The following is a 23731-nucleotide window of genomic DNA, read 5'->3' as shown; positions in this document are numbered from 1 at the left end:
CAGGTGGTGAGCATCTCAATAGACAGGATATCACATTTACCCACATATATGGTTTGATACGTGGACAGTTTTGTGAATCACCTTCAGTACGCTTAACATAGCGACACTATTCCCGACCAAGCCGTAGATGATATTACACCAGTTAGAAAATGTCTTAATTGGTCAGTACGAACTTTCGGGCTGTGTATGACGTGTGCTTGTGTGCATTTTGGTGATGCACAACCACAAAAATACGCACAGCTGTTGCGTAAAACAATTCGACCGTGAAGCAACCACACTTTTTTGCGAAGTTCATCAACTCTTCAATCTGAAGAGTCGATAAAATTTCATAAATCCAAATTCAAGTTCTATCATACCCCACTTATTGAGAAAAACACGTTTACCGAGGTTATATTCAAAGAGTGAATAGCGTGTGTTTGTCCAGGGCTAAGGAATTGCGGCAGGTTTGTAAACATTTCCGCTGTTCCGTTGCGCTCTTTCCTCACCCACCTCCGCCGTTCTGCATACAATTAAGTTGCAAATCTCAGCGACTTTCATCTCACACTTTAATTGGACGCATTGGTTTGTCGGGCAGTAGAGGTGTGGTAATTAGCAAGTCCACTTTTTTTTAATTCTTACACACTTCCGCTTCCGCGTGCACCGGATGCGAATGACTGCTTGGACACAGTTTGATATTTTTGTAATTTCTTTTTTTCAAAATATTACTTCCATCCAAGTGGCTACTATTATGAGGTATATGGTGTATTGCAGATCTATCCATGTGACCTAACGTTGACCAATTCAATCTGTCCACCTGTTGTTCACATTGTTGACGACTGTCCCGAAAGTAAGTATATAACTAGTGTAAATGCCAGGGCATAAAAACACTGGTCAAGACCATTAGAGAGATGTAGCAGAAGAACATTGTCACCATCTTGATACATTTGTGTGTAGAGTGCAGACATAATATATGCCTAATTGTGGGTGAACAAGTTGTACGAGTGAAAGCCAAGTTCACGTAATAACACCCGACCTATGTGGGTCTGTGTAGGAAGGACAGGAACAAAAAGGCATGGGAGTATTGTTCAGGAAACGTGGTCTGCCACAGGTGGTGAGCATCTCAATAGACAGGATATCACATTTACCCACATATATGGTTTGATACGTGGACAGTTTTGTGAATCACCTTCAGTACGCTTAACATAGCGACACTATTCCCGACCAAGCCGTAGATGATATTACACCAGTTAGAAAATGTCTTAATTGGTCAGTACGAACTTTCGGGCTGTGTATGACGTGTGCTTGTGTGCATTTTGGTGATGCACAACCACAAAAATACGCACAGCTGTTGCGTAAAACAATTCGACCGTGAAGCAACCACACTTTTTTGCGAAGTTCATCAACTCTTCAATCTGAAGAGTCGATAAAATTTCATAAATCCAAATTCAAGTTCTATCATACCCCACTTATTGAGAAAAACACGTTTACCGAGGTTATATTCAAAGAGTGAATAGCGTGTGTTTGTCCAGGGCTAAGGAATTGCGGCAGGTTTGTAAACATTTCCGCTGTTCCGTTGCGCTCTTTCCTCACCCACCTCCGCCGTTCTGCATACAATTAAGTTGCAAATCTCAGCGACTTTCATCTCACACTTTAATTGGACGCATTGGTTTGTCGGGCAGTAGAGGTGTGGTAATTAGCAAGTCCACTTTTTTTTAATTCTTACACACTTCCGCTTCCGCGTGCACCGGATGCGAATGACTGCTTGGACACAGTTTGATATTTTTGTAATTTCAGAAGAATAACCTGCTTCGGGACAGTGTTGAACTATTGTTTGTTCAGGAGCTGTTGTTATTAGCACGTCGGTTGTAGCCACCAACCTATATGATTTCCTCAATCCTACTAGCATTTTCTAGTGTGTAGCTTCGTACAGTTATTATAGTTCATATGTCTTGATTTTTTTTTCGAGAATGACAGCGTTACGTAAATGACAATGGGAAGCGGCTGATCAGGTAGCACTCGAGTGACTCCTCCGCTCAAGTTAACACGTCCGCTTTTGCACAAACCGTTAGAATGCCTGAAAGCAAACAATCGAATTGGTAAAATAGACCCACGCAAATGTTTGACGGGTCGTCCACGTAGCACAGAGGAACACCAAACTGGTAAACACCTAGGCCAGAGTGTTGTACACAATTCGATTTTACTTTGAAGTGCATAAACGAATGTGCACTTTTGCAAGTGAGCTGGTTCTACGCATAGATCCTATTGTTTACCAAGGACAGCCAGAGTACAATAGTCAGATCTTCTTCACCACCAATAAACACATGACTCCATCTATCTACCTATCTATTCAACAGTTCTTCCTGATGCTTCAACCAAGGACGTGAAACCTATACTCTTTGACATGTGATGACTATTCCATCCATGCACTTTGCACAATCCATTCTTTGATATATTGCTCGAAGCACGTGCCCGGCAGATTACTGTATCCTTCGCGCCCTTGTTTGCAAGCAAACAAACATGCAGCAAGGGCCGCACACACGAGTTCATTCTCTGTCCTCAGCCACATGTTGTACAACAAATAAAGAAATGCGTGTGGTAACTAAACTATGCGAATGCAAACAAATTCGAAAGCTCGGATGATACACAGTTTCTGAAATCAAGTACGGATACACGAAGGTCGAGCGGAAAAATTCACGGCAAGCTCATGTTATGTTTTATTAGATGCTCAGTCATTTCAAACTTACAGAAAAGGTGCCGCCTAATTCTCAACGAGGAACGTTCATTGAAAAGCCCGCAATGCACACATTATGCCACACCTATGTCCCGAGAAATTCAACCATATATTTTATGCGCCCGTGGGGTTATCCAGAAGTGCTGTTGATGTTATTATGGTTGCTAAATGAGCAGTAATATTCAAAGCGTTCTACTTCTGGGTGAAAAAGCACGCTCAATACAGCATGTACTCTTTTTGTATTAAATGCACGCTGCACCTGACTAGAAGTGGAGCCTTTATCAGTTCTACAATACACCGCAAGGCGAATATCTATGTCCAAGTTTCGGGGAACCCAAACAATATGACGTTTAGCCATCTATTATTGGCCTTGTCCAGTGTAAGCCAGTATTGGTTCTTTTAGCAGACACAGCAATAGCAGGCAAGCATGGCAATTCAAAACCACGAAACCTTGTTTCGAACTCTGGCATCTAACCTATGCTCAGAGGGGAACGGCATTTTGAACAATGTCCAATTTGTAGACACAATCCCAAAATGCTCCATACTTGAAACGTCTATGTTCTACATACCAATCCATTTTATTCCAATTTTAGTGGACAATTTATTCAACTGCACACATCCTTATCGGTTTTTCTGCGATTATCAATTGTGATCCGGTAATAAAATTAGCTGTCAAACAGGAACGTGCGCTCGCATGTATTCCAGGCACGTTGGCTAGAAGGCATGATAAGCACATTGTCGGAAGTGTCCCGCCAGACCATCTCAACTCAGTATTCAGAACTGGTGGATTACTTTCAACAAGTCGCTCAGTTGTGACACTAGCACAAGTTTGTCGTCAACTGAATGTGAGGAATATCAAGAGAACTCACTTTCAAGTGTCGTTCTAAAGAATGCACGAAAGCCTTCAGTGATTCCGGTTCATATTCATGTCCGTCCTTCTTCTTTGCGGTCAGTACAAAATCCTGAAAGTGAATGAATGTGATCACGTAAGATCCAGTGGCCAACTATGGGGCATCAGGCGCGTATGTATAGCGCTTTTGAGATGAAAGACAACTTGTTCTCAATACAGCGCCGACGTTCGGAACCGAAAAGCCGCTGGAAATTGAACCAGTCTATCTATCGTACGAGTCCAAGACTACTGGGCACTCCCAGTCTGTCCGGCCGTACTGTCTGAGTCGGCCATGATCAATACGGCGTTCCTTATAAAGCTGATGAACAATCAAAACTGCCCAGTTTCGGCTTCACCTTTTTCAAAACTCATGAGTTCGTTGTAGCCGCTGAGTTTTCAGGAACCTCATTTTGCCGTTGAAGGCTAAATTGATGTAGTTGGGGTTAAACAGTCACTTGCTAGTAAAGATGACCTCAGTGGAATCGCAATCACATTATATGTTTCAACAATTCTCTAGTTTATTTATATTTAATCAGTGAGTGTCAAACTCGAAATCACTGTATCATTGCAGAGCAAGGAAACTCGGCGACTGCGTCTAGCTGAGGAGCCCCAAGAGCGTTGATACCCGCGGTGTAATTTTGAACAATCTCATCATCCTAATGAGCTGCAGCTTACCAGGTAAAAATACATTCAGCTAAAACATGAGGCGACTCTTTTGCAGCCTACTGGTTAGAAGAATATTAAAAACTGGAAGTTCAACTGGGCACGCCACCTAGGCCATCTGGGTGGTTTACTATATTTTCTCAGTAAGAGAGGACATAATTAGGCTTTTCGGACCAATCACACCTTCCTGTGGTGCTGTCTGTGGAATTGGTTGTTGTTTTGGACACCTTGCTGATGAAAAATACAGCAAAAGTGTAGTGCAGTATGTTTGTTACAGCACCGAGCAAGCTATATAGAGATTTATCATTTCTCTAAGCTTAAAATGCTCCGTTACTGCCCATGAATCTGTCGATGTTTCAAGAGGCTTCAAACAATAAAGTGCGCTTTATTGGAGCTGAAATAAAAAGGCTCAAATTAGGATGCCTGAGCTGGAGCTGAGACAGCCGCCGGGTGGAACGTGAGCAGATTCCTGCCAGAGTAGCTAATGGATTACACTAGCAAGACCTAGACTTGAAACTGTATAGAGAGTAGTAATAGTTCCACACGCTGCATGTGCTCAAACTGCCAGCTGCCAGGAAAGGGAAACGTGTTCGCAGTTTGTTACCGAAATGCAGTTGAAGTGAGGAAATTTTCTGCCACTTGCGTAAGTTATCTTTTATTTTCCAGGGCATTCTTGTTGCTAAGGTATAATCTTACAATCAATTTGAACTAAATGAGAATACAGTGCCATATTAATTGAACACACTCACTTGAATGTACTGGTCAAGCTCGTAATACGGAATCTGATGAATGTCCCGTGTATCGTGCTTCACTTGGACCAAATAGCGGTGAATAACTTTCATATCTGACCTCGTCTTGCGCAACGTGTTGTGCACGATACCATTCATTGTGTTGGTTTGACCTTCGCCACGAGTGGGTACAGATTCTATGATTGCTTTACTCAACATCCCTATTGTACCTTTCGTGGAGGGGCGCAGTCGAACCGTACTGACCGCTTCATTATCGTTCGTCGAATCTCCACCAAGTGAATCAGACTTCAGTGACTGCGACAGACCTGATAGGGCCAGTGAGCTGATGCTGTGTATACGACCACCACTCTGAGCAAGATGAGTGCTTGCACCGTCTTGAGATGAGCCATTTGACATTGGTTGATCCAGCTTGCCGCCAGAACCACTGGAGTTTGACATTTGCTGTTGCATGGACGCATTTACTGTCGGAAACGAATCAATAGTGTCGGAGAATGGAAAATGCGGAACTGGGGGAAGTGGAAATAATTGATCCGTTCGGGCTGCGGTGTATTGACTGTAGTCTGTAGGTTTACTGCCTGCATGCACTGTTGCTGATGTTGAAGTTGTTGTTGGGCCAGAAAAGTGAGCTGCTCTGCTCTTTACCGCGGAACTCATATTATAGAGCCAGGGTGGTAAGGATATATCTGAAGAAGTTGCTCCAGTAGGTGGACAATCTACGTATTGAGGAGTCAGATATAAAATGAAAGATAGAATACTTTGTACATTTTTTTCTCGGCAGAGAGATATAGAATAATATGTAAGTGAGCTTCTCGAGATGGTGTTTCTGTTTTGCTCCTGAGGAAGTTATATGTTAACACAGGTTCTGGTACAAGATAATTCAGGCCATAAAGAACAATCAAGAGGATTATGTAGTACACCTTTAGGCTACCATACTCATTGTAATTGGCTATCAGGACACGATGCACTACTTCAGATAATCCCCTTTTGATTAGACAGATAACGTAGAGTCAACGGTCTTACCTACCATGCAACCCAAAGAAGCGTCAAAAAAAACAAGCGGTTTACTTCAATTTTACGAATGCGGCTGGTCGACATCTAAAGACTATTACTTTGGGGTTATTTTACCCTCTCCCCCAATAGCCAGTAGAGTCCGCTTATCTGAAAAAAGGCCTTTTATATGTGCCCCGAACGAAAGTATCTTGCTTATCCTCTGAGATCAGTTCTCAATCTTAGATTAGCCAAACTTCTATTTTCTAGCTTTTTAATTTTCAACTGTCGCCTCAGCAGGCAAACAGGTTATTCAACACTCGATTTATGGAAACGTACGTCGGGCTTTTACAGAATAATTCCAAGTGGGTGGAAGTTAAAATTTAGAAAGTCTTAGGTTTTGAGAGCCTACACCTCTAAAGGTCAGGATTTGAGAGCATGCAGTTTCATTTTACTTAAATAAACAGTAAAGTCAAGTGTGAGTTAAATTCCTGGGGTTTTTTGACATTATTACTTGAAATAAAAGGCGTCTGTATGTAGTACCCAGAACAGCCTATTGTGTACGGGCCATAATGGGATCAGAGCACTTTTTCATTGGCCAGAAGCTGAAAATGATGACTAGACAACCAGAAATCTGAATGCCTAACACGTACTTTGGCGCCGTTTGAAACAGTGGCCGGCATTATGAACAAGGATAACATCCAGCTGTATAACACACAATATACTGACAATTAGCTTACCAAGAGTTTTGACCAAACACTAAACTACGTTGGAACTTTATCCATCATCAAAATTGTGCGTGACTACTGAAAAAGTCAACGACTGTTCGCCCGGAATATAATATTCACTTTTCGGTTGAACGATAAAAGTTAAGTTGCAATTTTTGCCCCCTACCCACACACACACGGCGGTCATACACACCTATTCGGTAGTGCTGATTTGTTCATGAACGTTGATCACTAGCCTATTGTTTCACCTTTCAACGACCCTAAATGTAGTATATCCGCGTGACGACGTGGCCAGCTTTTATGGGTGGTTACCGTATCAGCGGTTCAATTACAGAAAATATCATGTCATTCATAGGTCTACTGGTTCAGTACCAGTCGTTATGTGATTTGGTAACAATGTGACAGTAACAGAAAACATCGTTCGAGCAGGAATAAGGACAGACCGGATTAACGGAGGCAGTTTTTAGCAAAACTAATATCAATTAGTTCTAGCTTGCCACTGACAGTCAGAAGCACGGATGAAAGAGGTAGTGGACACGGATACTCAGAGAGTTTACTATGACCCAAAAAAGTTGTCCCCATATTTCTATGACCCAAAAAAAGTTGTCACCCATATTTCGGGGTTCAATGCTGCCATCTATAAAATAACCCATTTTAAAATAATGAACCGGAAAATACGTGCTTCAAATAACTCTACTACTGGCTCCCTTACATGGAACTTATCACATCGGCGGACTAGAAGAGGTTGCAAATGAGTACGTGGAAAAGCCTCTCTTAAAATAATCGCCCTTGTCAACAGAACAGTTGTATGCATTCGATGTAAAAACGATCAGTCGTTGCTTTTTATAACTGTAAAGTTCTACGACCAAAAGGTTCGAAAGGTTCTTAAAGGGGCTGAAATATTACTCTTTCTGAATTCTCGGCTAATTGAAGGTTTGATGAATCTGAAATCAATAATGTAACCGGTCATCGTGAAATGAATAGTGGATTTTGTGCAGCGGAACAGTTGCTGCTTCAGTCATCGTCTGCTTTCATTTGAATATGTTCAAACTGCGAACGATTTGATACTGCTTAATGCTTTCACAGAAAATTGCAAACGTCTTCACGTGTTGAATACCAGTTTTGTTTCAAAACATCCTGTTTAATTTCAGGCAATTTTTTATAGCACCGTACCAGCTCTAGTCGAACTGAGATCTGTTGTGTTCGGATAAGCTGGTGAGTTAGAACTAACCCCGTAGATATAGTACGGTGCACTTCATCTGTGAGTCCGGTTTCAGCTTCACTTTGGTGAACGAAACACAGCTTATTCGAAGAGAAGTCAGTTAACCCGGGGGCTGGTTTTTGCCAGTTTACACATGGCAAATGAATTTACCTGATTAGTCTTTTGAATCAAGCCGGTTGTTAAATATTGTACCCTAAATTCACTGGGCTTCCACCACCACGGAAACCCACCTGAGGTGGAGGAATGTTCAAATTCGGTGGAGTTATAGAAATCGTTATTGGTGTTGTTAATATGAGTAGAAAGCGTCTTCATTGTATCGTTAAACTTTCACAAGATGGCAGGATTGTACACTGAGATCACAAGAATGATTATTTAAACACGGTGGTATGTGAATCAGAAGTAGGAACTACCAAAATCCGTAAGGCCATCAAGTGTGTGGAACACACAAACCTACGTGCAGTACATGGACTGACCTATATCTGCTACCGAAAATCACACAACACCGTAGTCTACACAGCAATCGCACGAAAAGACTTTCAAAACGCATCTATATTTCACCACTTAATAGATGGATAGTCATTTCTTGACTTCGGTTTTCCGTGAGTGAAATACCAGTGAGATGAACGTGTTCACAAGAATCCTGAGGCTGAAAGGTGTAAAGATGTGGGGAACTCAGAATACAATATGAAATGCACTACCTGCGAAAGTCCTTTACGACGGAGGGACTCACGCTCATAATCGAAAGTTGACACACTGGCATTTAATTGATTTCGCAAAGCTTTACGAACCATCAGCTCTGTGACAACGAACGTAATAAATGAACGTCTGTACGGCCACCGATGTGAAAGGTGTACCTGACTATTCACTCTTGCACACAGGCTATTCGCATGGGACCATTTTGGGGCCTGGAGACCATACCATAGGTTTGTGTGTGATAAATTTCACTGAACAGTCAGAAGTGGTCGAGTCGGCCCGAATCCTGCGCGAAATATCAACATCCTGATGACAAGTGGTCAGCAACTCACAAAGGATGATTGGCGTCTGGCAGTATCAACTAGGTATTTTACTGAAGTTATCGGAATGATAGCTGGCGGCGCAATAAAAAAGAACCAATCTCACGGTCCTACTATAAACTGCAGTATGATTCGTGTGAGAACTCTATGAATAATGGAACGGATGTAGTGTCCTAACTTATAAATGGTTATCTCGTATCGGTCGTACACACGTCGACGGACACAATAGGGTTTGTCGATGCCCTACGAGCATGGATGCTTGCGAAGTAAACAAAGCTTGTTTGAGAATCTAACGAGGACGGCCACAGAATGTATTTGGGTGCTTAGTTGTATAAATTTCGCGAAAAAGCGTGATGAACCGAAATTTTTTAGGGTTTGGTTTCGCATCTCATGCAGTGGGTGAACGTTAAAATAAACGTTCATCAATCCGATTTTCGTTGCTTCTTGGGGCCTCAGAGAGCCGAAATGATTGAGTCAACATTAGACTACTTATCGTAAATGTGTTGGGTACACCTGCAAGATTAAAGATACTTGATTGCCTACCCTCCCTAGTTTAAAAAATAAATCTATTCCACAATCTTTCTGGCCTTTCAGTCTAGACTAACTCTGTTGTGCAGAATAGAACCCAAAGCAAAGTCTCCAGAGTCTCTTTACTACTTACTAAACCTGTGTAGTGTGACAAAGAGAAAAAATATGAAGTGATGTAGGCATCCAAGTTTTCACCCAGCGACGTGAATTTACTCGAATGAGGGTGAGTGGATGCTCAAACTAATGATATGAAAGGTGACCAGCTGTTGGTCTCCCCTCGATTAAGAGTGGGAGGTCACAATGTTGCGTTCCAACAAAAATGAAACGAAAGCACGATTGTTTTCGAGTTCGGGCTTGCTAAGCAAAATCCATATCAGATAACAAGAGCTGCTTGCTACCCTAGCCAGGAGATGAGTCTCTACCAAGCCTCAATGGTTTTTCCATCTGAGAAATCGTCACCCTAGAGGTCAGTCAAACCGGTTTGCCTGACGTGCGGTGCGGAATTGAACGACGTTGCCCAAGCTGATTGTTGAAGTGCTGACGATCAAGTCATTCAGTGCTGACTGGCCAGTCACAGGTGAGTAGTGTAGCGTTCATCGGGAGATCGGAAATTTGTGGGTTCTACTTTCCTTGAAGATTTGGAAGGCGCGCATAATTGATGCGTCCCAACAACAACGAAACAACTGCGCATTTTTTCTCGACTTTTTAGCGCAAGTGGATCTCACATTGAATATTTAAAATCTGTTCACCATCTACAAAGTAAATCACTCCTATGGCAGCACCAGTGGTTATCTCACATACGATCAGCCACTGGTGACGGACAGTTTTCCTTATCTTCCCGTTAGCGTCTACTGCCTGTGGGTTTCAGACGCTGAAGGCTAACAAACGGGATCGCCTAGATTCTAGAATTTCCGCTGGGGCTGAGAAAAAACGTGAACAAGTATACGATCGTAGCCAGGTTGTCGGAGTAGGACAAGAGCAAATTGAAATAACTAAGCTGTCATTAAATTCATGACAAGGAACACTTCTCCATATCCGGAAACTGTTGGTGAGTGTCCATATACTTTCTCCACTATCTACAGCAGTCACTCACCAACGTCCATCTCATAAAACATATTCACGCTTTTTGAGGAGTGAGGGTGTGGTTGCTTAATATTTTTCGTTCTTTCTTATCTCCTATTGTGTACGCTTGTTTGAATTAACTGGTTTGATTGCAAGCGTTTGTATGTATGCATGTTTCGAACTACTACTGTGTGTATGTTTTACATCCCTCTCAACCTTCTACCCGTTCTCCGTCGTACCTCAGCCTAACCCAACGGTGAGCAGACTTCAACCTCAAACCGATCACACGTATGCGGTGGCCAGCATGTTCTCGATTAGCAAACACATATGGATACTGTTCTGTCCTTTCATACTGACCTATCATATAACCACTACCACCTCGCTGTGAGCATAGTGATGCAGGGAAGGCCGATAGGAGATTTGTCCGTCACACTCTCCCGTTCTCGGTTTTGTGAGTATGTGTGTGTGTATGTGTGTACTCACAAACGTGTTTCTTGTGGCTATCATTTCCTGTCTTGATAACCTGTCAGTCAAATATGGGGTATTCACAGCCTGGGTGAAGGCAAATAAGTTAGGGTTATTTGCTCGTTTGATACAACACAATCTGTTGGAGTGAGCAGTAAGAGGTGGAGATGAGGGAACGACAATGGGGGAACAAGGTTCAAGCTAAAACCTGACTAGAACTTGCCGGAGCCACGGGATTAATGGCTAGCCCAACCTAAGTGATCACCAACAAGTTGTTCTTGGAAATGGGATGACTGGTACTGATAACACTACTAAGACGTCAAAACACTGACACTTCGAATCAATTGTGTGATTTACTTTCGTTGACATATACATTTGTGGAAAAACACAGTGCATGTGGGGATACTCTCTAGATATATCGAGGTGTTATAAATCGGGGTGATTGATATTTTCGAAACCGTCCGTTCAACCTCAACGATGACAATGTTGGTGATGTATCATGTTAAATATAGCGTCGTACCTACGACACACCCAACATGCTGACAGCATCTTCAAAAAGCGCCTGACAAAATCTGAGTGAAGTGCACGGCGAAAACCAGTTAGAATTGTCCCTGCAGACAAACAGCTTGCTGAGCTTGGAAGCCGAATAATGATGAACAGCTGCTTCGGTGATATTTTATGATAGCAACAACCACCCACCAATGGAATTGTGATGTGAGAAGACAGTTCTCACTCGTCTTACTCAAAATCGAGTCTACCACAATTGAGAAGTGTTTAAAAAGGTTCAATCTTCAATGGCTATACTACACTGGGCATTTATCATCAGGAAGCTTTGTTTAAATGCGCCCCGTTTGGTGCTAGCATGATCGAGATTTCCAAGTCACATTTGTTAGTACAAGTGACGGACTATGAAATAGTGATTAGCCAGCCTTTTTCTGACAAATCTGATAGATTTCATTTTTCGAACTGTCCCCGTAACGCAGTGATAAAAAACGATGAGGCTGTGGTTAAGTTGGGCAATTTTTAGAGTTATGTTACCCCCAACGCTATCTTTAAACCTGTCGTTAATCACGCACTTCTCGCCATTCAGTAAATTATAGATTTGTAAAAGAAAAATGGCTAATATTACATCCAAGACTTAAAACGCGCTCTTCTGCCGAAAGATAATCAGTTCTATTGTAAGAATGAAAAGACTTTATAAAACAGATGAGTCCTGTATCAGCCAACTACTGAATGATAGAAAGGCGCGCGATAATTGTCGTTAACGAGCCATTGGGTAATAATCTGAAGACATATGATCACTATCATTACGCGTTAACTTCTGTTTGCAAAAAGAAGAATACTTAGCATGTGAGAAGCTACTAAGCTCGGCAGTTTTACTCAATTTTCTTTGCTACTGTTCAGCATCGGATATTCAAACATTCAACACTTCACTCAGTGCAGTTGTTTGGTGAATCTGTGATCACTCTTGGTATGGTAAACTGACGGTAACTGAAAGATTAATCTGCGTGCTGAAAGTACGTGAAATGCTGTTGAGGTTAGTATACTGGTCCAGGCGATTACTGCTTCTTAGGCACACTCGACGAGCGCGATCTCCGGGGATCCAGCTCTAGGCTAACACTAACATCATTGCTGAATTTGTGTTCGCCATCTGGGGAAACTATATTTTGTCGAACCTATTAAAAGCCATCAAGTGAATATAGAAATCATTTGTGCCGAAGCAAGCAGACACATTGCGACGAGAAAATGATATGTCGTTTGATGCGCGTGAACTGGTCTTTCAGTTTATACTCGAGTACAGGCGTGTCCAAAACTTCCTCCATGGTCTTACGCAACTAGAAAGCCACTTCGCTGACCAGAATGAATAAAACGTAGAGCGACAAGAGATGAGGGGCATATGTTAGGAAATTGATTTTCACCGAGAAGTAAAAGTTCGATGGTGACTGTTGAGTAAACCCAACGGCTTGAGAAAAAAAGAATCCATTAAAGAGATGGCTCCAACGGCTTGAGAAAAAAAGAATCCATCTCAGCCTTTCGAATTCCCCTGTCTAGGCTTGGGCAAACTGGCAGTATCCCAGCCCTCGTGCTTCCTTCGGGTAGCATGGCAGTTATCCACCGAAAGGATGCTACAGCTGAAACCAATTCATAATAGCCGAGCCTTATTGAATTTTATTTCATGCTTTAATATTTCACTTCTGTAGTGGATATTATTGCGTTGAATGGAAGATATCTTCTGTTTGCCAAACATTCTTTCTTTCCTAATCTATTTGCACTAAAAACAATGAAATGATGTTATAGCATAGCAGTTCTTGGAGTCACACTGCTCACCATACGCGTTGGCGGTCCATCGCACGGCATTCTTTGACAGTGTCTCCTGCACAACAACCGGGCGAATTAACAGTAATGAGCTGTCAGCCTGATGACGCGCATATCCATATAGAATATTAGAATATTAAACTACAATTTGTTGTCACCAAAAGACTGGACGGTTAGATATTTGAACGAGAGCACACAGTGATTCACGCACATCGAATCATCAGGAACTGGCTGAAACATCACAAACGAGAGATTCAGCTGGGTTCCAGGTGAGTCTCTCGCAAAACCAGATTAGTTTGCAAATGAGTGTTTTGCTGACTTCTATTTTGTTCAGTGAAGGTATTGGACTGCCCAAATTCACCCGACTAGGACAACAAGAAGTATCCTATCAGATCGATTGTATCAACGTGCAATTTTCAAAACTGTGTAGTTGGTCGCTCTTAAATGGGAACCGAGAAGTGCCAGTAGAAATGCCATCCACGCCACCATGACAACTTTGGCGGTGATCGAAATCATTACTTGATACAGTCTAGAATCTCGCCGACGAGACCGCGACAAGGATAGCTCACTCTCCAGTTGTTACTTGAAGTGATCAGACGGAATCTCCCGTCCGTTGATAAAAAGTCACTTGCTTTCATCCATTAGGAATGAAAGTGTGATGGGAACTTGGTTAGTCCTGTAAGTTTGTGTAGGTGGATCGTGGTGGAAGCCCTCTTAGTGAAATAAAATCTTTGAGTACCATGAGAGAAATAAAACGATGACTTGTGGGTAGATGATGGAATTTGTGGACAAAACATCTGAGTGATTTAATAAGGAATATTAAAGACAAAACTTAGCCATGAAAAACGATACATATTGGCGTTTAGTTTGGGCTGACCTTTGTGGCATCTTACTCCCTTTCAGCAAGTAACATTGCTTTGTTAGGTTTACTGAATATCAAAGTGTACTCAGATTTGTATGTTTAAGCGAAAAATTAGGAAATAAACTGTAAAATAAGTGGTGCTCTATCGACATTTTCACACTTGAAAAGCAACTGCTAAGGAAACTGGGGTGAGTTTCCCTACAGCCAAGTCGTCGGTTTTCCTGCCGGTACTAGTGGAGAATTTCGTCAAGTAACTTATTAATTACAAACCACGCCACAAGTACTACTTACAGCCGCTATCATATGAACTACCGAAAATGAGGGGACTCAGAAATTTGAGGGCAGTTAAGAGTTGTAAAGAGCGGCTTGTTGAAATTAGTATCCCGTGAGAGTTGCGGAAATAACTGATATTTTGGAATAAAACCCCTTATTCAACTGCTCAACAGGTTTTTTATAATAGCCGTTTACTTCAGAAAGGAGTGGCTTTCATTGAATGCTGACGTACAGTAGAGAAGTATCCCGTACATTTTATCAAGACGATAGAATGAATGTGTGAATGTAAGCATGGTTCACACAGCACGAACGGTCGCACTTTAATCTTGTTCTCAGCCAAGCAAGTTGCTTTACGGTGCAAGAGTTTCGTTGTTTTAGTCACCTACAGAATCTATCAGCTATGCCGTATTCAACTATCAGAATGGTCAGTTTTGGCTGGTGAATTGGAACCAAAGTCCAGTTAAAGTCACCTTCTACGTGTATGAATTTATAGGTGAATAATTGAGCATTTGGGTGGCCGTGTGGGCAATAAGATACTTTGAAACAGAGCAGATACTCCGTACAACTTGTGCTCTGTCCGCTCGTCCGACAGGTTGAAACCTGCGAGCTGACCCATCGTACAACCATTGAACGACTGTCCGATGGTTGGGTCATAAGAGTAAGCAGTAGACGCACGACTTAATCACCTGCGACCTGTAGCAAACTGAGAAATCAGGAGACAATCCACGACACCGGCAGCACATCAGTGTAAATGTGTGTGGCTGACCGGCTAAATGTGTGCTGGATGGGATGGACAGAAGTCAACCAACACCTCACTGACACCTAGTACACGATCTGCGACTGCGGTAGATAAAGGGAAGTATATCAAATAGTTTGTTCAGTCCGTTTATGTCAATCAACGGGGCTAGTCAAGAATGAGCAAGACCAGGCATCAGACGGTTCGTGAATAGTCATGCTGAAGCAGTCAGGTCAATCGAAAAGACACGGTGAAGCTAATGAAAACGGAGATAACTGTACGTCCGTCGACACAGTCATTTGTATCTAAAGGTGGCGGCAACGGAATCAAGAATTTTATCGTCGGGACGGACCTAAAACATCTCAAAACAGGGGTTCTAGGCGGGATGGTAGTAATACTTCTTGCGGTTGCTGGTAGGGTCACTGTAACTACAAAACTGGTGGTGAGTACCTGTTCCGGGAAATGGTTGGGTAAAGTGATGTAGAGTGGTAGTGCATGTCATTTAGTGTTCTTCAGGCAAAAGCCAAAACCATCGCTTCTTCAAAAGTGTACATTACCTTCACGTAAGGGAAAGGAGAGCGGAATGGTAGTAGTTACACTCGTAGCGGTCGGTTAACAGAATTGACAGTAGAAACGAGACGCTCAATTCCTCAATTTTTTTCAAGTTATAGCTAAACATCTTGGCCGGAATTCCACGTGTGGATCGGTCACCTGAGATTTTGCAGAAGGGTCGACAAAATTCTAACCTACAAAAACCTTCGCAAGTGCTCAATATGGATTGTGACCATTCAACTTGACTTGGTGGCATGAAGCACTTGCGCTCTAATGATCTTCCTCGTATTACCCTATACCACGTCACACATTTTGTACAGGCTGATTGTCAAGCATTTCTTATGTGTAACTGAATATCCTGCCAAGTTTGTCATTAAACCACAGGTTTATTGCACCTATAAGCAACCCTCGTATTGCAGAAAAAGTCGTTGCTGAAGTGTGCGCTTCATTCGAAATCAATCGACTGATTTCTTCCAAAAATACTTCAGCAATGCCAAACCTACTGAGAAAATATTCCCCCGGTTTGCAAAACTCCTTCAGCTAGACTGAGTGAAAATATTCACCTGCATGTTATCTGGAAACTTCTATCACGAACCCAAAATTAGGCAGCGCTACCGGAGCATATGTTCTCTGACCGGGGTGGATATACGACATGCCAGCTCTTCCACTTTGATCCTTGTTAACACCGCTCATAACATGAGTAATATTTCGTCTCTCCACAAAAAAAGTCTTCAGTCATCCCACTCTCGATCAAAAGGATTGCATCGGTCTATGTCAGGTAGCCTTCAGTTCAAGTGTTGGTTACCCTCGCTACACTAACCACAGATCTGCAAGTCACATCTAATTTGAGAGCAATATACAAGACAAGGATGCGCGCGACAAATAAATGAATGAAGCCCAGCAGCTGCGTCAGGCTATCAGTCCGATGACAATACATTGCGCGTGACTTTTGAATGAATACTGTGTTAACGATTGTCTCATAGAAATGCTACTCCATGTTCAGGTGAAAAGAGTCGAGCAGTTACGTAACAGAATTCAAACCTTTAAGTTCAAAGATCACAAGATAATATATGAATAAGAATGTACCTTCAATAATTCCCAATAGCAAATCAGGTAGCATGTGTGTTTATCAATAAACCTCAATCAACCAATCAATCATTCAGCTGTAACACCCTTTCGGGGCCTAGCTGCCATGCCACCCAAAGGGAGAAAGAGGGCTGGGATACTGTCAGACTGCCCAAGCTTAGACAGGAGAATTAGAGATGCAGAGGTCGGGTTCAGACCACGGACCATCCAGTCAGTAAACTCGCGCTCTAACCACTTGAGCCATCTCGCCCACCAATGAACCCAGGGATAGACTATTTCCTCCATAAGCTACGAACTTGAAGGCACATCTGTATTAACTGTGGCAATGTTTTCTCTAATTCCGCTATCAATTAGATCGCAGTTAAAGTGTTCAGAAAAGCGAATGGACTTGAAAAAGTCAGTGAAAACTGATCGCTATACCGCAGTCCTGATTTGGCTGAACGAATTGCCACCACCAATTTGATAAATCCGACCTCCATCTGATAGGTTTCCCATCCTCAATGACCAACTGGACTTGCAGAGGAATGAATTTTAATCATCAAAGCTATTTAACTACCATGTCCTGGCTGACTCATGTATTGGGCGATCTGAGAGCGAAAGGCTTAGCTGTGTAGGCGACCTCTGGCTATCGACCACCGCCCAGCTGGCATACGCATATTAGACAGGTTAACACTTCCGAAAAACTCTGACTTCAATATGTCTTTAAATTGCGTTCCGGTGACCTATTGTTGGGCAAAATTTCCTTCTTTGTCTCTCGGTTTCTTTGTTCAAATTTAGCCACAAAAAGCGAAGTCATCCTTTACTGGGTAAAGTGAGGAGTAGTCGTTCCGCATTTGTTGAAAAATTTTCAAAATAAACATTTCATTAATAACTGAACAAATGCACTTCCGAACCAATAAAGAATCCAGATGCCAGTTGCTTAATCCTACTACATCTGGCTGGTAGATCGAGACCGTATTTTTCGTTTCGGCAAACGCAGTCATCTGAAGCACGCTGTTGTGTCTCAGCTTACACTCATTCGGGATACCCATACATTTGTTGTCTCACCAAAGTTAATCGCTTTTAGTGGGAAGTTTGCTCTTTGATACCCACAGCAACCACACATTTGTGTGTACATTTCAGAAATACACAGGAAAAAGCGGGACAAAGCACTTTTGATTTACTGCAGCGTAACTAGATAGGCCCCGAAATGAGCAGCAAGGATGAAGTTGGGTAAATTCCGAATCACTTCGGACAGTTTGATACAAACAACAAGATTCATGTTTTGGGAATCTGATTTCATGTGGTTTCTGTTGTGACAGTGAAAACACAATTAACAGAGTGTTGGCCAAACAACGTTAGGGGTTCTCTGCAGATACAAATTATTTTGAACGGAAACTAGACATATCATATTTCCACCGATAAAAACCAAGCAAAATAACTGCGTCTACTAGTGCGCTAACGTCTTCAGTCAGACAGAACAGTTAGACATTATATGAGGTGAACTATGTTCAGTTATAAAATGACAAACAGTCTGCTGGAATCGGTTTGTTTTCAGATGAGTGGTTCCCTTTAGGGAATTATACAACGATATCTCAAAGCACCTCGAAACATCAGGCGGCCTTATTGCAGCACATTCATGAACTAGAGGTTCAGCTGGGAAAACTAAATTGCCGTACAGGAGTGTATTTATCGAATTCCGTTTAATTTGGCTTGAAGTAAAACAAAAGGTTGACGGAAACTCGGGGACTTCATCCATCTGATTAGCCCTTAGAAGACCAAAAATGGTCGTGGACTGTCGAAAAGTTTTCAGCAAACTTATGAGTAGTTTCCTCCAAAAAATTCAGTCTGTTTTAGGTTGCGGGTGAACTGAGATCAGACAAAGGTACATCTCAACCATCCTTTTTTATGTTTACTGTTCCGTCTACTATGTTAGGCTGGACAGTTTTCTACTCGATTACAGAAGTGAAATAAACAGCTTAGGACCATTCTATCTGGACTAGCTCATCAAGCTCTATTTTATTAACGGAGTCAACACCTGGAGCTATATAACACACATTGAGCGGATATAAAATGAGCTTTCTAAATGGAGTTAAACTTTTCCCGGAACTTTTACTCATAGCAATTGGTATTCATGTGGTTTCATGTGGTAGGTTTCTTCTCGTGGAACTTGCCTAGATTTATAAATTCTGAAGGGCCATTTTATTGATAGGTGATCTAACCAGTACCATACCAATTCATGTCTAGCTGTAAATATACTCCTCCTCAAGTGAACTCAGAAATATCCATAGACTAGCATCTGAATACTGGAATGAAATTCCCGAGCAAATTCTCAGTTTCTTAAAATGGAAATTTGTGGATCCGACAACAGGAACGCTAAGGATGGTGACATGACACATCATCGGGTACCCTTAGAAGTTATTTTTAGCACGATCACTTTCATGACCTCTGCATTACCTTTAGCCACCTACAGAAAGTCAGAAACAGCCTGTAGTGTCTTTTCTGCAGGGACACTATCAGATTAATTTAAAGAGTTCAGATTTTGAATACTTATCCAAATCTCATGGACAAGCTCACTACAGATCATCATAACGGGATCTTTTTCGGGACCATTCAGGGATGTGATAGCACGAAAAAAGCCTTAGTGAAGCAAGCTAAAGAAAAATAAAACCTCCCGGACTCAGTTCTACTCAGCCTAGGCCGACTAACCATTTGATACGTACTAAAGTTACACATCATTTTGGCATTGAGGGTCAATCTTCAGCACAACTGTAAAACACGTCATCCATGCGTCCTTGAATTTATCCAAGGATCAGAACCTATCGTTAAACGGGCCTTAGCACGTAGCAAATTCAGTCGCAGAATTATCGGACCTTATATTGTGTAAAATTAAGTAGAGGTGTCAATCATACTGGTATAATAGTTTCCGTGATTTTGACGGAGCAACACTTTTGGATAGATGTTTGTGTGCAAGCGCATGCGGATGCACGTTTTACGATGCAGTATACCCGCTGCCTTGATACTGATAACCACCGACCTCCTACCAAGCAGTATGCTGTAGCAGCTTCACCATCATTCAGTCTTACACACGTTCTGCTCAAGTTGAAAGCTTGAAACTATGTACAGTGGTTGTTAACAATCACTTTACATTTGATTGATTGATTTGAGCTGCTAGACTGATATCCTACTTATCATAACTACGCTCCATTAAACGAAAGCGGGTTATTTCAAACACGAAAATATACGCTCTAAATTGAGTGTTGTGTTCTTCCCCAAATACTATACCAAAAAATCGATCTTATGATAAAATAGAGGAGGATGGAATTCACACTTGAATACTTCGTGATAAGCTTACAGAAGGCAGCAACTTATGTTCAAGGCACTGGTTTTTAATGAAAGATTCCCATAGATGCGACCGTTTTTCATCGCCATTGATACGCTGTCACATACAGCAAGTGAGTTCACTATCTTCATTAATACCGAATATGGCGGCTTTCGTTCTTGTTGCTTGAGCACAAGCAATATTCTTTGTCCCCAAAATAGGTACAACAACCAGTAATTGCTTCTTGAAGCCACTGATAGACCAACTGGAAGCCGTGGATCACGCTAACTCTAGTGATGAACACTGAAAGTCAGTCTGTTGGTTTGCTGAAAACAAGCTTGCTTACCACACCACGAACAAATATTGACCGAACTACTTGCAACTTGCTGTTTACTACTGGAGCTACCTGAACTATTCACAACGTACAGTATAGCCTTCAAGTAGGTAAGTATAATGAGAGAGATTCAATGACCTGGTGAAATCGAAGAATGGCGAGACCAGTAACGGGTCCTTCGGAGTTTTTGCAGAACTTATAAGACTCAGAGAGTCCCTGAGTGATCATTTTCAGGTGGATAACTGGTGATAAGCGTCAAATGGTTGTTTGTTGGAACCCGGATGAAAGTTTGTCAGGTAACTTAAGGCATTAGTAAAAGTAAAACCGAAGTTTTCGACAAATACACTCATTTACACATCAATTTGGTTTTGACGGGAGACTAACCTGGAACCCAACTGAAACCCTCTTATGAGTGGTGTATTACATCTAAAAGTGAAGTTGTTCGCACTTATTGGCAAGCTTTTAAACGCCCGGAATGCGAGTAACGAGAAGAACACAGATAATATTGAACAAATAGCCGTTTGTCGACTTTACAAGTGCGTTAAGTTGGTCGTACGTTTGTGCCGGTAAATAGTGCGCATCTTACCGCCGTTTCATTCAAGCTGTTTCACGAATGGTGACTGGTTTTGAGGATGATTGGTTACACAGATGAACATCTCAAACTGTATTGTTTAATCTAGATTACGTCCCCTGAGTAAAGCCGACTAGTCGAGAAGCTTTTTCAGCCCTAATCATCAGCAGTATGCATCTCACTAATCTCGCGACATCTTGCTTAGTGGTTCAGCGGTTGCTCAATAGCATGAAGTATCATCAGATTTAAGTAGTTTGCCTAGAAAGGGAAATACGACAAGAGCTGCATGATCCTCCTGTCTGAGAAGTCAACCGTGGAGTCAGTCAGTATGTGATCAATTGACATGAACTGCGAGACTGAAGGATAAGTGGTGATATATCCTGTCTACGTGTCAGTTAATCACACTGGTGGTCAAGTGTCCGTAGTAGAATGGTTTACTCTTCGATTAATAGCCTGTAGGTCGTAAATTCGAATATTCATGGCGATTCCTGAGATGCGCAATGATGATTACTTCCAATCAGGATGGAGTAGCTGCAGAATATTTATCGGATTTTCAGCAAGCACTAACGTCAGTTACAGGGGGGAAGTTCCATTAGAATATTCCTAAGCCTCTTCATACTACCAACACTTTGGGCTGTCTTACGCGCTGATTGGATGTGCCTCCTCAGCCCTCATATTTTACTCGCTAGCTGTAGCATCTTGAGCTTTGATCTCTCTATTCCTTAATCACTCGCATCGCTCGTAAGAACACGAGCTACAACCACACGATGGGAACACAGCCGAAACAGCCATTCAAACCGATAAATCGGAGGAAACAATCAGCAGAAAAAATGGAACATGGCTTGAGTGTGCACAAGGACGCTAAGCCAGCAGAACACAAGTTCACCAACAGAATTAAGCAAAAGCTCCCAGCCCGACGGCCCACCATGATCCATCGAAAATGTTGAGAGATTTGAACCCGATTGAACACATCGACACTGCGGTTGAGTTTGGGGTTTGTAGCCACACACATAAACTAAGTAAACCAATCAGCGAACATCCATACTGCTTAAGCTTTCTAACCCAGAAATCACTCATATTTTTCACTCTTTCGTTCATTGATGTCTGAAACTTTGCTTAAACCGAGAGAGTAAAACCCTAATTTGGAATATATCAACTAAGACTAACAAGGACTGAAGTTATGAGCACCCGTAATATAACGGCACGTTTCAATTATCTCTAAATCTTCTAAATCGATGAGCACAAAAGTGTCAACTCAGTCCGGAATTATGAAGCAGGTATCCAACACTTTCATATATTTGTGCAAATTATAGTGTTATCCGGGTTCGTATGGTTCGACTTTAAAATAGCGATATTCATATCTCGTTGCATGAGGCCTTTGTCATATGAATGGGCATAACCGTGAATGTACAAAAGAATAACCAGTTACTCTGAACTCGTGTTTAAAGCTTTATTTCATTTTATGCGATGTACCCAAAGGAGGTTAAATCAGGACAAATATGCGTACGTTCTCCGTACGCGTAACCCAGGCTACCTCACCCTTTCTATATGCCTTTATCCAAGCGAGTTGTTCAACGAAGATGCATATTCCAGCAGACAAAATCTATTTTTAATTGAATCAAGCAGATTCAGAACGATTATCAAAGTACCAGGATGCCCGATCTACATTCTTCGTGTTGGTATACCGATGCGTCCACGGACAAGCTTAACGTTTTCGAGAACGCGGCATACTCATCAATTTGAGCAAAACCTGAAAGTCGTGTTGACACATAACTAGCTGGCACAGCGACCAACCCATCGCTACGCACCACTACGCTCCCTAACAACGTACTGATGATGTCGCCTCGATTGTTGGTGCAACGCTTGCAATCAAATTGCCTAGCTCGGCGGACGAACCAGCGACCAGCTAGCATATCGTTACATTTTTAGGATTGAATGGTGATCGTCCAGAGAATCTGACCGACGTAATCATCTCAGCAAAGCCTTGGTTGTAAAATAAGCCTTGTCTTTTCCCGCCAGCCTGATTTTCAACAACACAGGACATCGGGTCGGTACATTTTTGACGGGTAAACTACCGCAGTGTATTAAAAAACCGGTTCAGACAGAGTTGCAAAGAAGAGTGCGAGATCACTCAATGGATATGATAAAGTACCACCTGATATGGTACAAATGTGTCCTGAATGTTCTACCCAAGTACTTTTTGTCTTCCAGTTAAATGTGCCACTACCTTATGAGAAGATTCCGGAAGTAGGTGTTCACAACTCTGTTCCCTACGACACTGTTCAGACCATTTCATGGAATATTAATATACATTATATCCATGGAGCGTGTGCTGGATAAGAAAGATAGATGTTGCCCGAACGAAGAACCTCACAGCCTAGGTTTCAAAGTGATGTCTTAAAACGACCGAATGTTTTCCGGAAGCAAACTCTATCAGAAGACATCTGTGCGTATTTCGCCTGGTTGCCGAGATCAACTAATCCGGTATCGCTTACAGCGGTCATTGGGCGGCCAATGAACAGTTAACTGTGACCATCATACTAATGTTCCTTAATCACCAAGGCATTAGTTCCCCCTTTCTGTTAAGAAGGCTGGGTCCGTGAGATTTCCAATGAAAGTGTGTGTGTGTATGCAAAACACATTAGCTTGATGTATGACTGCCGAGTTCATCAATCTTTGCAACT

The 23731-nt window shown here is 42.1% G+C and overlaps 1 protein-coding gene across 1 annotated transcript in view; it reads right to left on the bottom strand.

Moving 5' to 3' along the window:
* The window catches only part of T265_00046 (hypothetical protein), a gene marked incomplete at both ends in the record, with an annotated part of 88648 nt that overhangs the window by 6123 nt on the left and 58794 nt on the right, over positions 1–23731 (bottom strand). Inside the window, 2 exons of the mRNA XM_009163703.1 lie at positions 3580–3672; positions 5012–5724. Coding sequence (XP_009161967.1) covers positions 3580–3672; positions 5012–5724 — 806 coding nt within the window. The remainder of the gene's footprint in view (positions 1–3579; positions 3673–5011; positions 5725–23731) is intronic.

This window comes from Opisthorchis viverrini (genome assembly GCF_000715545.1).
Source record: "Opisthorchis viverrini unplaced genomic scaffold opera_v5_1, whole genome shotgun sequence".
NCBI lineage: Eukaryota > Metazoa > Platyhelminthes > Trematoda > Opisthorchiida > Opisthorchiidae > Opisthorchis > Opisthorchis viverrini.
Note: the sequence above shows the minus strand (reverse complement) of the source record. Positions and strands in the feature narration are given on the sequence as shown.